General features: G+C 52.1%; 7 protein-coding genes across 7 annotated transcripts; 3 read left to right on the top strand and 4 right to left on the bottom strand.

Annotated features, from left to right (window-relative positions):
- Positions 1-394: 394 nt before the first annotated feature.
- CC1G_00596 (hypothetical protein) lies at positions 395-1,123 on the bottom strand (the record flags this gene model as incomplete). Its single annotated transcript, XM_001829365.1, has 2 exons — positions 395-600; positions 655-1,123. The coding sequence occupies 2 exons, from the start codon at positions 1,121-1,123 to the stop codon at positions 395-397; spliced, it is 675 nt and encodes a 224-aa protein (XP_001829417.1).
- A 235-nt stretch (positions 1,124-1,358) lies between these two features.
- CC1G_00595 (hypothetical protein) lies at positions 1,359-3,484 on the bottom strand (the record flags this gene model as incomplete). Its single annotated transcript, XM_001829364.1, has 3 exons — positions 1,359-3,116; positions 3,173-3,280; positions 3,332-3,484. 3 exons carry the CDS (start codon positions 3,482-3,484, stop codon positions 1,359-1,361), a joined length of 2,019 nt encoding a protein of 672 aa, XP_001829416.1.
- Positions 3,485-4,126: 642 nt separating this feature from the next.
- Positions 4,127-6,141, bottom strand: CC1G_00594 (CMGC/CDK protein kinase; the record flags this gene model as incomplete). Its single annotated transcript, XM_001829363.1, has 5 exons — positions 4,127-4,600; positions 4,659-5,055; positions 5,155-5,570; positions 5,763-5,951; positions 6,100-6,141. 5 exons carry the CDS (start codon positions 6,139-6,141, stop codon positions 4,127-4,129), a joined length of 1,518 nt encoding a protein of 505 aa, XP_001829415.1.
- Positions 6,142-6,492: 351 nt separating this feature from the next.
- Positions 6,493-7,362, top strand: CC1G_00593 (hypothetical protein; the record flags this gene model as incomplete). The annotated part of the gene is made up of 7 exons (XM_001829362.1): positions 6,493-6,526; positions 6,595-6,688; positions 6,746-6,759; positions 6,827-6,839; positions 6,898-7,074; positions 7,136-7,257; positions 7,313-7,362. The coding sequence occupies 7 exons, from the start codon at positions 6,493-6,495 to the stop codon at positions 7,360-7,362; spliced, it is 504 nt and encodes a 167-aa protein (XP_001829414.1).
- A 752-nt stretch (positions 7,363-8,114) lies between these two features.
- Positions 8,115-8,969, top strand: CC1G_13749 (hypothetical protein; the record flags this gene model as incomplete). Its single annotated transcript, XM_002912171.1, has 4 exons — positions 8,115-8,130; positions 8,173-8,214; positions 8,329-8,721; positions 8,890-8,969. The coding sequence occupies 4 exons, from the start codon at positions 8,115-8,117 to the stop codon at positions 8,967-8,969; spliced, it is 531 nt and encodes a 176-aa protein (XP_002912217.1).
- A 221-nt stretch (positions 8,970-9,190) lies between these two features.
- Positions 9,191-9,954, top strand: CC1G_13748 (hypothetical protein; the record flags this gene model as incomplete). Its single annotated transcript, XM_002912170.1, has 2 exons — positions 9,191-9,700; positions 9,751-9,954. The coding sequence occupies 2 exons, from the start codon at positions 9,191-9,193 to the stop codon at positions 9,952-9,954; spliced, it is 714 nt and encodes a 237-aa protein (XP_002912216.1).
- Positions 9,955-10,990: 1,036 nt separating this feature from the next.
- On the bottom strand, positions 10,991-12,336 carry CC1G_00591 (hypothetical protein; the record flags this gene model as incomplete). The annotated part of the gene is made up of 5 exons (XM_001829360.2): positions 10,991-11,223; positions 11,277-11,716; positions 11,771-11,856; positions 11,946-12,078; positions 12,134-12,336. The coding sequence occupies 5 exons, from the start codon at positions 12,334-12,336 to the stop codon at positions 10,991-10,993; spliced, it is 1,095 nt and encodes a 364-aa protein (XP_001829412.2).
- Positions 12,337-12,637: the final 301 nt, after the last annotated feature.

The following is a 12,637-nucleotide window of genomic DNA, read 5'->3' as shown; positions in this document are numbered from 1 at the left end:
AATCGTCGAACGAAGACCTGGGCGTTCGTCGATGTAGTAGTTTTCGATCTAGACGGTCAATAAGTAACTAGCGGCCAGAAGACCGAGGGGTGAGAGAGGCTTGTGACGGTTTAAGCAGATAGATTGGCGCGGCCGCATTAGATGTTTGGTGACGGGTCTGGACGTGGGTCCCTGATTTTCTTTTGCGCTGGCAGTACACATAAAGGCCACGAAAAAGCGCGCGACGAGCATATGCGTGGCTAAAGGGTGAAAAATGGTCGCTCATCCTGCCTGGTAGCGACACGATTGCATAGGGCACAAGTAGGAGAAAGAGAGCTGCATGAAAAATAAATCGACGGTCAATAAAACGCCGAGCTCCGTGACCGAAATAGAACCTCACTTCCAAAGACCTGGACTAGTGCTGCTCCTCCCGTTTTCGCTTTTTCGAGATGTCAACAGGTTTATGCTGTCCTCGAACACAGCCCGGAGCTGTCCCGTCTTCGTCGCAACATGTCCACTTGAATTCGTGAGGATATTGGATCCTATTTTCTGGTGTGTCTTTAGGACCGTGGCAATCCTCGTCCCAGTCCGCAAAGCCTTCTTCATCTTCCTCTAGTTCACCTGGTAGTTGGGAGATTAATGCCACCAAAAAGGAATAAAGTAAGCTCGACTGACCGGGATGAAAAGTGCATTCATCTTCCTCCCGGCGAGTATTGATATCATACTCGATTTCGCAATGGACGCAGCGATGCCATCGCGGTACAACGGCCTGGGTTTCGCGCTTCAAGGTTATAAGCTCGCGAGTAAGAGCAATCTCCACCGCCTGGTCGGTATCAATTAAGCGCTTGAGGACGTGTCGAAGACGCGGTTCAGACACAGTAGAGATGGCAGTGTACAGCTGCGTTCGGGTTTCCTGGTTGAGGGGAATCTCAACTTCAGACCCGTCGTCGTCGTCGTCATCATCGTCGTACGAGCCGCCCTCCCCATTTTCTTCTTGGTCTGAACCATCTCCGCCTTCATCGTCGGAGGAAGAGTCTGAGAGCCCGGTCAAGTCGATTACTTCGACATCCGACGAAGCTGGAGCTTGCTCGGAAGACGCATCGGTCGTTGTCGTTGCGGGCGTGGCGGCGGACTCGGTGTCCATGGCTCAAGGGCGTCACGGACGACGAAGAGCTGGGAAGAGGTAAAAGTGGATGATGGACACATTGAGCAAAGGCTCTCAGATAGACTCGTTGATCTCGGCTTGGCGAATCAAACCACATGACCGCGGCTTCCCATAAAACAGGGGCTGTCGTTGGCTCAGGCAAATGAGCGACAGGTTCCGACAAAACTGGCTATTTTACAGAGAGAACAATAGAATACAGAAGAAAGGTTATAAATTAACGGAAAGGCGCCGCGTTGCCCCAGGCAGGCGTCGGCGTTTCAGCCACCCCCCCATGTCCTGCCACAATCTGGGCGCCAATGGTGTCGTCCAGCAGGTTTTCACCAAGTAAGCGAAGCCCTCCTTGGCCCTGTTGCTGAGCGGCGGCAGCAGCAGCGGCCCGCATTCTTTGCGCTGGGGGAACACCAAAGAGAGTCTCTTCTTGTGTTTCTCCGTTGTCGTAATCGAAGGAATCGTCATCGTCGTCAAAGCCATCATCTTCGATAGAACCTGCGAACGGATGGACTGGCACTATCCCACCTACATCATCATCGACAAGGGAGTCGCTGGAGTGGTTGGACGAGCCGAAAGAGTCATCGTCCCCGGCAACCCCATGCGAGGCCATAAAGAACGCAGCAGAAGGATTGTTGATATCTTCCATGTCCAGTGAATCCGCTGAGTCCGAATCAAGACCAAAGTCGTCGTCGTTCATATAGGCAGGGGTGAATAATGGGTTCTGGATAGGTGGTAGACTGTCGTCTTCACCCAAGCTGTCGTACGCCGATTGCACATTGTTAGAATCCCCGGCAGCTGCATGCTTGGGACGGAGACGTAGCCCTGGCGTGGATGCCAAGCCAGCAGTCGAAGGACCGTCAAGCCCGACCCGTCGAAGCATGCTTTCCAATGTCGAGTCTGCGACGCTATCGCTCTCCTCCGTGCTCCGGTATCGCGAAAGCGACGGGGGAGTGGGAACAGTGCTCATGCTGGACTCCACAGGGTTGTTGTTGCTGTAGTATCCTTTAGCCTTGAACGTACTGTTGGTATGCACGTCCCGGAGGAGATCTTGCTTGAGGCGCGCAGCGGCTTGCTTCAAGGGACTCTGGCCCAGCTTGAGTAGGCCAAGCTCTGCAGATGACCGAGGAGGGCGTGCGGGAGACATAAGGACTGGGGGAGACATTCCCTTGGGAAGGCCATCGAATGATTCGTCCGAGTCTTCATCATCGACTTGTGGTGTCTTCGCATCTCGGTTCGATGACGGTTTCTTTCCTGAACGGTACGTCTTTGGTGTCAACGCGGAAGCGTCACTGAGATCGACAATGCCGCTCCATTGGCTTGGGTTGGTGTCAGGAGGAAGGTAAGGATTGGCCGTCTTCGGGATAGTCGGCGTCTTGGGTTTTGCTTTGAATTTGAGCGGAGAAACAGGCTTGTTGCTGTTGAATTCGTCAACGGACTGATTAGCATACAAGTTGTGCCGCAACACGTTCCGGAGGAGAGGATCCTGTTCTTTGGCTTTGCCCTTTCCTTTGGTGGAAGGTGGTAGGATGGTGACGTCGGTTCGGTCGGCAGGAGTTGGGGGGATGAAGCTGGTCGAAGAGGTAACAGCAGGGGCAGGCGTGAAGGCACTGTTGTCATCCGCCGAAAAGTTCTCAATCTCGGATTTGAGACGGAGGAGCGGTGATTCCATGGTGTTTGCCCAGGAAGGTTGACTAGATCCTTCGCTAACGAAGCTTTGCATTGTGTTGGCAACCCGACCGGTAGCAGGTGTGGAGGATACGGCCTGACTGGGCATAAATGAAGCGTCCGTTTGAGCAAGACTTGGCTCAAAGACAGAGCGCTGTTCCTCCTGCTCATCATGCGAGTCTTGTGAACGTGCAGTGCGGTCCTCTTCTCCGTCGGTCGTGGTTTCATCGGGTTCCGGAATCTCGTTCACAGTGGAGTGATCTTCAAAGGTTGGAATGCGAATTTGGGCAGCCTGTTCATAGAAGGATGTCCAAAACTAATGGTATAGTTCAGACATTTTGTTCGAAATGGACGAGGAGGATCAGGACGCACCTTGGCCGCCTCACGAACGGGTTCAGTTCCAACAGAATACCGTTTAATCGACGGCAAGATCCTATTCGCAAGTACGTTATGTATATTTGCGAAATTCTCATCGATATTCTATCAGCGTTCTCAGTCCAGATAGCTCTTTAGAACGCGACGAATACGAACCTGAAGCTTGATGGTGATCAGCTGCTCAATTTGCTCGATTTGATCTGTCACGGAGGCATCGGTGTCCAGTCCAGGCACGACGATGCTGTTAGGGTCTGGGTTGGGTTTCCATCGCGGTGGTAGAGGCTCGACTGGCTTTCTGGGATCGCTCATCGTCGCCAACGGTGGTGGAGAAGAACAGGCCTTGGTCGCCGACGCCAGACATGCAACGCGATCGGACCCAGTCACGCTCCACGTGACTCGGCCTGGCGCGTCAAACGTGAATCTTCCCCTATTTTTAGCCCTTAGGAATAGCTCGAGATGCGCCGCCAAAGGCCTTCATACTTCCTAGTCGCTCAACGATACGTCTCAGCTCAGTGCGGACTGGCGTCCTGGCTATGTCAATGAACGCCTGTATCAACTAATCGGCCCTCTCTATCAGACCTTGTTGGAATAACGCAAGGACTTTCATCTCTCCTGCTTGGGCCTACAAGCGCAGTTTACACTTGCACTCGCTTTTGGTGGATGTGGATATACTCAAAACGGTAGGTGGATTACTACCTTGGTCAGTTCCTCCTTCTGGCCACAGAAGGGGCGATGAAGCATCGCGTAGATAAAGTTACATTAGGTATTCAAACTTCTTCCCCTCCTCAAATTACAATCGAAAACACGGCATAAAGTAATATGAAAGAAATGAACAAGGTCAAGACAGTATCCCATAACCGGGAGGCAGTCCAAACCTGACACGATGGTCGGTAAGTATAATTAGAGAGAGAGTTTCACTAAAGAGCTTATACTGCTATCGAGCTGGGATTGTTACCATCGCGGATTCGCCGAACCAGGAGGAGCCAACAGCACTCCATGCAACAGCTCTCCCAAAGACTTGCCCTTCCATTCATGAGCCATCATCCTCTTCAACTGCGCGACGTTGTCCCGATCAACTCCCGCTCCAGCGCCCATTTCGAACTCGTATCCTTTAGGCAAGAGGATCGCCGAGTCGGCAGTAATCCAAGGATGCCGGAGAGCTTCAGAAGCTGTCTGGCGGGAGCCAGATGGGTAGACGAGGAACCTCGACAATAAATCAAAAGGCGTGGATTTACGAATGGGATCGAGAGCCGGATGGCGATAGGCCTTGGGCGTGCTCAAAACGCCATTGCAGTGAGAAGCAGGGGAGGCAAGTGGCGATGAAGAACGTGTGGAAGGAGGCAAGTTGGGGAGGAGAGGCTCAACTGGGACGGCTGGGACCACGTTGAAGACGACGCTCTTCGCTCCTGGAAGGTCATCGAATTCCTGGAAAAGGACATCATTTGGCTAGTGTCCTCACGCGAGAGAAACTGCATAGACATACCGGCCAGTTGTCGAGGGTGGGCGTACCGTAAATCTTGAAGATGCTCCACGCGAGACCAATCTCGCCACGATCCCCGTTGAACAAGGTATCCCGGTGCCATTGCGCGTCTGGGTAACCTATACGCAGGTACCGGGGAACGATGAAGGGCTGGAGTGTCGATGATCCATATTCTCCGTCACTGGATGCCCCATTTGACTCGTTACCGGGTTCAGTAGAGTCATCGTCGTCGTCGTGGCAGTGCCCACCATCGTCGTCGTCTCCGTCATCATCAGTGTCATCACTGGACATCCGGAGGGGGGTGAAGAACTCTGCTAAGGTGGCACCTAAGCTCCATAGATCAACCGCAATAGCATCGTATGCTCGAGTTCCGAACAGAAGCTCGGGAGCACGGTAGGCTCTAAATTAGGGAAAATACGCATGGTTTGAGTTAGCCCCGTGGTGCATTCCAATGGAGAAGAATAATATGGGGGAGCTGCGTAAACTTTGTCTGACTCACCCAGTGCATACTTCGAAATAAAGTTTTCCGCTGTATTCTGGCCAGAGGTCATATTGCTTCGAATACCCTGGTTCCTTCTCCTTCCAACACACGCCGAAATCAATCAACTTGACACAACCATCCTTGGTGAGGAGGATGTTTTCGGGCTTTATGTCACGGTGAGCGATTCGACGAGATTCGTCGTGGAGATAAGCCACGGCGCACAGCACTTGAACGATGATTGAGCGGGATATCGTGGTGAACTGTGCTTCGTGGAATCGCAAAGCAACCAGATCCTGTGGCAATTGAGGCGGGAATGGGTGCGGGGAGAAGTATGGGGAAGAGAGGAGGTCGGCCAAGGAGATCGGAATATAGGGCATGTACACTTTGAGCGTGTCGGTTTCCTCGTCATCGAAGCTACCCAACACAGAGATGATCTGGAAAGCCATCGTCAGAACTACTTAGACATAAATCGCATGCCCAAAAATTGGTCGTGCACCCGCATCGCTGCCGTGCTAGGAAAATCTATGCACGACTAGCGATCAAGGTTTTGCTTGACGATCCCATATTACGATGGTCATACGACCACAAAAGCAAGGCATCATGTGCGCGCGAGGCTAGATACTCACATTCCGATGGGAGAGCTCCGTCAAGATCCTCAGTTCTTTGCGAATGTCATGAGGCTCCCTGGAAAACTTGCGAATCACAGGGGCCGACTTGATGACTATCCACTGAGGTTCCCCATTCTTCATCGACAACCAAGCTCTTGCGACAGATGAAACTGGGCCTTCTTTGATATTATCGTAATGAGATGGAGGCTAAACGACGCGAAAAAGCCAGTCAGTTATCGAGTTGGGCCGCCGGGAGCGTAAAATCAAGGCAAAGAGACAATATAGACTGTATTAGCAGCCTGTTCTAGTCGCCAGCGGCTGGCAAGAATCGGTCATAGATGGTCACTCGACTCACTGTAGCCTGAATCCTCATCACATCCGCCTTTGTTAAGGTCATGGTGGCAGCCTTTCCCCGTTGTAGTGGTAGAAAACGTTTGTCGAAGTCGAACAGGTAAATGGCGAACTATCCCGCCACTTGTGAATAGCAGAGCGCCATTCGCAGCGGGTTGGTTGTGACGGTCGAAGAGACTAAATAGCAACGTGCCAGGTCTAAAACGTCTATATCAATCCCGCCGGCTCCGGGCGTCCTCCTTGTTTCATCGCCGTGAACCTCCGATAAGTAGAGCTCATCGGCCGGGATCTGATCCGGGTTCATTATGATAAGATTAGATTAAATTCTACATCGCATAGCGCTGTGGACCAGGTACCCACTGCCTTAACAGCTACCACCACTGCAGCCAAGACGACAATGTCAGAAGACGCGATCAAGGGTGCCAGTAACAGTGAGCCTTTCAGTTTCCTCATCGGTGCACCCATATCTAGAGGCTGAACCACAAGCGACCGTGATCAGATGAGAGATTGCTCGCAGCTGCGCGAGCCGATAACGAGGAGCTGTTGCTGGAAGTCTTCGAGGAGGGAGGCTTCGATATCAACTGCAAGGATGGGTACGTCCATTCTCACCAAGATCCGCCTTATAATCTTACTCATTATATTCGGTATAGTGTAGGGAACACTCGTAAGTCCCTACTAGATCGATCGCAAGCGGCTGATGATGACTGCAGGCCCTGGTCTATTCTGAATAGCACTACACAACGCGTACGTGAGCACTTGCATTCTTTCATGAGGATCCAGGTTACTGACGCGTCCCACTCAGCGTTCTTCACGGATCTACCGATGTCCTTGAGCACATTCTGTCGCACGAAGAATGTGATGTTGACCCCGTAAATCGGATTGATCAAGCAACGCCACTCCACCTCGCAGTGCAAATCGAGGATCCGGAGTTGAGGAAAGCTGTCGTTGAAAGTCTACTAGAAGCTGGCGCAGATACAACGTGGGTTGTACTATGAACGCGCTTCGGAACCGTCGACTAACCGTTATACCTCGGGTCATAGGTTGAAGGACAGGAATGGGTTCACCGTGCTAGATATCATCCCGTCAGACGATACCGTCATCCGTGGCTTGATTCGTAAATCTAAAGCAACAAACTTGGTGTCGAGTGCCGATATTGCCAGTGGTACGCCTTTCCAATCGGTGCATCTCTGGGCCAATACTGACACGGTGTTGCATAGATGACGACGATGAGCCTGGATCTGGCGGATCTGGCTCTGACTCTGAGTGAACGACTCTACCAGATCGGATCCTATGGCTATTTTATTACTCTTAGTGCTCGTATTTCCCCTATTAATTCTGGCTTTGGGCTCTCACCCATCATTTCCACCCCTACTCGGTACCAGCAGCGGATTGGATATTAGGGTAGATCCATTTCGCTTTTGCACACGTCCTCCCTCGATGTACTTACGACTAGATACGCTCGGACACGTTATGTAACCTCCCACTCGTGACAACTTGAGACTGACGTCGACCTGGCTGATTTTAGTAACAACCCTGCTTAATTGGGAAAGCATGACATCTTCGCCTTGGGCGTAACGGGAGCAAGCCCGGCCCTATCCCATCAAGCAGGGGATTGAAGGACGCGGTTCAAAGTTTCGGGTTGCAGTTGGAAACGACCGGCGGCAAAATACGCAAGGAAGCGCACTAGATGTAAATTGGATTGCCAACCCAATTGCGCCTGTCACGCTCGTGCACTCTAGTCATCGCAGGTGTAAGAAGGCTCGCCACTGGTGTCCATAGTACGTCGGATGGCTCTGGATTGAGAGGCCGTTGAGTTCATTCCAAAGGGAGTTTCAGCCATGCTGTCTGGGACGTGATTTAGGAAAGAGTGCATGGTACGCGCATAGAAAAAAAGTATCCGGGCTGCACGCACAAACGGCGGGTGGCTTCCGTTGGCTAGTACTTCGTCATCATGTTCAGATAGTTCAAGCGCTGTTTGACAGAGTGGCGGTGGTGTCCTGACGCAAAGTCGAATTGCAAATGTCAAGGTCGCGGAGTAAGAGTTGCTGGTTGTACTAATCTAGCGCTGTCCGATTAGTTGTAACTTGTAAGAATGGGTTGCAGCTATGGAAAGGAAGTCGTAAGTTTCCCACTACGTAGCGCCTCCTGCATTCGTCCCAGGGCTCGTCGAGCGTCGGGCAGGTGTAGACGGTCGCTCGCCCAGATCGTCTGACAGTGGCACACATCTCGACAGCCCTCGGTCCCGCAGCACTATCGACGACCTCCACCAAGCTTAACCTGGAGAAATCCATTGCCGCCGCCATGACGTCGTCTGTGCACCAATTGCCATTCACCCAAGCACCGTCGTCTGCCCTCCAATCGCCCTTCACCCAAATGCCGTCGTCTATGGGCCAATATCTGTTCAACCAACTGCCGTTCACATTGGCACAAACAGCAGCGTCTGCACACCAACATCCGTTCACCCAACCCCCGCCATTCACTCAACCTCATATCAGACTGCCAGATCCACCGCTATCGCAACCCGTTCCATTAACATCTCTGGTGTCCGTCCACCCTGGGCAATTGTCTCGCGGCTCCCCCAAAGCTGCAATATCCTTTGATAGTACCCCGTCCGAGATTCGCGATGGTGAGCGCCTTGCAGGTTACTTATCGCCTTTCCTCGCTCGTCCGCTCGTCCTTATTGCCCACCTGCCTGCTGCTTCCCCTCATCAGTCCCCCGGGCTTTGTGATACCCATCCTCTTATTTCGATCCGATGGTGTCTCTCCTCACTAGATGCGATATCTCTTCCCTTAGACATACCTGTACTCTATATTTCCAAACTCTCTGCTATACTCGTTGTCTTCCGTTGTATCTGGAGCTTCTGTAGCCTATAAGACGAATGGGAGTTGCGTAGGAGTCGGGACCCAGTCCGAGTCCTCCGGTTTGCATCCGCCAACAGATCGGCACCGCGAGATTCCCACGGTCTGCAAATTGGATGGCTGCAGGGCGGCCACAGTTGTAATTATGCAGAACCCAGCCTCTACCCTCCTCCCTCTCCTCAAAGAGTCTACAGTGCATCAGGTTGACTTTCGATCGACTCGACCAACCCCACGGCATGGACAGCCTTCCCGAAGAGCTTCTTCACGGAATAATCAGAGACTGCTTGTTCACAGGCTATTCTACTCTCGTCTATCGCGCCTTGTGGCCCCTCCGAATGCGCCGGAGGGAGGGTATCGGTTACTCACTGGTGTGCAAGCGCTGGTACCGTATCACTGTTCCGTTACTTCTGGAGACAACCCTAGTCGACTCGAAACACGAGGCAGAGAGGCTTGCGACAATGCTCAGCCACGACAAACTGCTAGGACGATGTGTTAAAAGGCTCCGGTTTGAAGGGGCCTATGGCCAAGCAGCATTCAAGATACTGCAAGCGATCCCAAACCTGACGCATATTTGCGTTTCACTTAGCATTTCATCCAGGGACAACGTCAAGGGCCTGTGCAAAGGACTTCGGATTATCAATCCGGAATTCGTAGCCCTACGAGACCCAAATGTGAAAGCAAACAAGCAGGTACGGGAACTTGTCAGCGTTCTCATCGAATGCATGACAGTGACCTGGTCCAACATGGTCAGTCCATCTCATCTCTCACTTCTGTAAAGTTCTGACGATCGTCCTAGCGCTCATATGATCACGCCTACGAGGAGCGCGATATAGGCGGATTTGATTGTCCCGAAGTTCCCGCCCGCAAACAACGCGCGATTGCTTTGGCAGATGCCATTTCCCGTGTACCGAATTTACACACTGTCTGGGTACCAGCAGCGTGGACCACCCACGTTCCGTACAGCATAGTATTCAGCGCCGCGAGGAATCCTGCAGTTTAGAAGCTGTACAGTTGGACAGTCTGGCACGTGCACCCTTGTTATGCAGGCGGATTCATGGAGGCCTTGGATAGCCACCCTCGACTTCGACAACTGATACATCTTCAAGTTCCCGGTCCGTGGACACGCATGACCTTTGGCGCCATTGGCGATAAAAACATGTAAGTGTCTCCTGCTCTGTCTCCTACCATTCACTCATCCCTTTATCAGCGAAGCGTTGACAAAAGCGTTTACATTCTATGGACCCTTTAGTCCTTCTGCTTTGTGGACATCCCCTCACGCAGTGGCCCGCCACTTTAACAATTGGTAGTGTAAATGTTTAATGTCCGAAAATGTTGGCCATTTACCCTCAATACAGCCGCTGATCGAAATGAGAGAACATCAAACTCAGTGTCGTTTTGAGCAAAATCAATACCCTGGGGGTATGGCCAGCTTCTTTTGGCCAATCTAGACAGTGGGTTGCAGGTAATCCCCCTAAAGTGACGACTCGCTTGATCTCTCTGCCTTGACTCCTTGCTAATACTAGGCTACTGCCGACAAGTCTATGCATCACGAGTGTGTTGCTTTCATGCACTTGATTTTTCTCCTCCTGCGGCAACAACCTACGGTGGTGGTTCCGGGAGCTGCTGTCCACTATGAGAAACGCGCCAAGGGCGTCCGTGGGTTGCGGGCGCGGACGAAGTCCTTACATCAGGGTAAGAAGCCTGTCCTTATCCGCGGCCTATAAAAATGACGCGTATAGACAGAGGCATCCGGGCTACACGTACAATCAGCGCGCTTCGTCGTATCCGGCCGCCAATGAGCGCCCATGCACAAGCACGGAGGGCGGCCCCCCGAAATGGCCGTCCTTAGACACTTCGCAGATAAATTCTCTCATAACAGGCTACCTAACAAGGGGTACGACTGCGGCTATTGATCTACGGACAGCTAAGAGCTTTGGTGCACTAAAGCTCGATTGCTTTACATACCCCGAATATTCGATTCGCGATACAGGTATGATTTAGGTACAGAAGGCATCTGCGCGCAAGACACACTGTACTCAGTCTGCGTAGGTATAACAATAAGGCTCCATTCTTGGATCCATTGCATCACGGACAGTGAGCGATGGGGCGAAGTCGGCGAAAAGGAGTTCATGATCCAAAGTAGCCTCACCATGGGGAGGGAATGCGGAGGTGTGACCGCCCATCTGATAGAGCCTGCTGGGCAGATCAGCTCTCTGCCATTTCCACCAGAGACGATCCAGGCCGGTATGGTGGGGATAGAAGAGAGGATCTTTTTTCTGATAATCAGCAAGAATACCTTGAACGGACAGGGTTCGCACGTACCGTTCGGGCTACTGTAGAAGCTCGACATGTCACCTCCGACATACCCATGGCCGGCGTCGTGAAGCCTAAATTCCGTTTTGAAAGGAAGGCCATCGAGAGAGTTCCAAAAGTTATCATAGGTGGCCTGTCCCAGAATAGCCGCAACTGACTCTGGGGTGAAGTGAGGTCGCCTGTCCTGTTCAATGAAGTTTCGGTTCAAGCAATGGTCGCTGAATCGAACGTTTGGCCCGACATGGAGAGTGATATCAGCGAATGGTCCAGTCCCGACGCAACCTTTGAACGCGTCGATTATGATGGGGATGGCAGCACCATCGTCGTCGCTCGGTGGAGTGTATGTTCCGGGGACTCCGTCCCCACCAAAGCCAAAGACGGGATCAAACAGCGGGGAATCCGAGATGGGTTTGTTGGGATCCGCGACGTCGCGAGTCCAGTCCCAGTACCTACACGTTCTTACGAGTCAGTGATTGGCTTCAGAACCTGAGTGGCAAACTCACGGAAAAGGTCCCCGATATCCACATTCGTCCCGGAGAGCTCGTTCATAGAGATAGCTGAAATGGCGATGCCAGGGCAAGAATTGACCCTGCAGGCAACATTCGATTAGGAATACCGTGGGCGATGATTCATGAATAGACAGATGATACTTGCCACACCATGAATACCATCGGATACCCTGACATGACTGATGACGAACTCGTCATATCGATTGAACTTGGCTGGTAAAGTATGGTTGAAGGCCCCGGTGGTGAAGAGGCACTTGACGGCCCTGAGATAGCCGAGCCTGTTCTGCCTGCTCAAGTCGCGCCTGCGAAAACGAAGGTCAGAAAGAGGACTTCAAGTTGTGCAATCGGGAAACATACCATTCTCTACGGACGGATAATCGCTTGCATGGCTTAGGTCTATGTCCAGGTCGGCCGGACAAGGTCGCGTTTACATCAACATGATGGTACTCGATGGTATCGGCAGCGTCCACTTTAGACAACCCATCTGTACTTTGAGGCCGCGAGGAGACAATTGTGGCCGTTGAGAGGAGGGAGAGGAAACAGAAAGCGCGAAGAAGCATTGGAGACCACTGAAGAGCATTCGGGTCTTCTGAGCTCAATTTATAGCTTCTTCTCCACGGTCGCAATTGTCCGCGAGTCCGTAACAGATCTCGTACTCACTCTAACAGCTCTCCATATATTGGATCCATTTGACAATACTAAGCGGCCGCTATCAGTTAGGACTGGTGAGGCTGAGTTTCAACGACCGATATCCTAGATCGATCAGAAAGGAGCTGGGGCGGCCGGGACCTCAATGGATAGTGACATTAAGTGCGACATTGAGCGCATTCCTAGCGCTACTGCTCAAAGACAGGTAAGGTT

This window comes from Coprinopsis cinerea, assembly GCF_000182895.1.
Source record: "Coprinopsis cinerea okayama7#130 chromosome 1 map unlocalized cont3.1, whole genome shotgun sequence".
Classification (NCBI taxonomy): domain Eukaryota; kingdom Fungi; phylum Basidiomycota; class Agaricomycetes; order Agaricales; family Psathyrellaceae; genus Coprinopsis; species Coprinopsis cinerea.
Note: the sequence above shows the minus strand (reverse complement) of the source record. Positions and strands in the feature narration are given on the sequence as shown.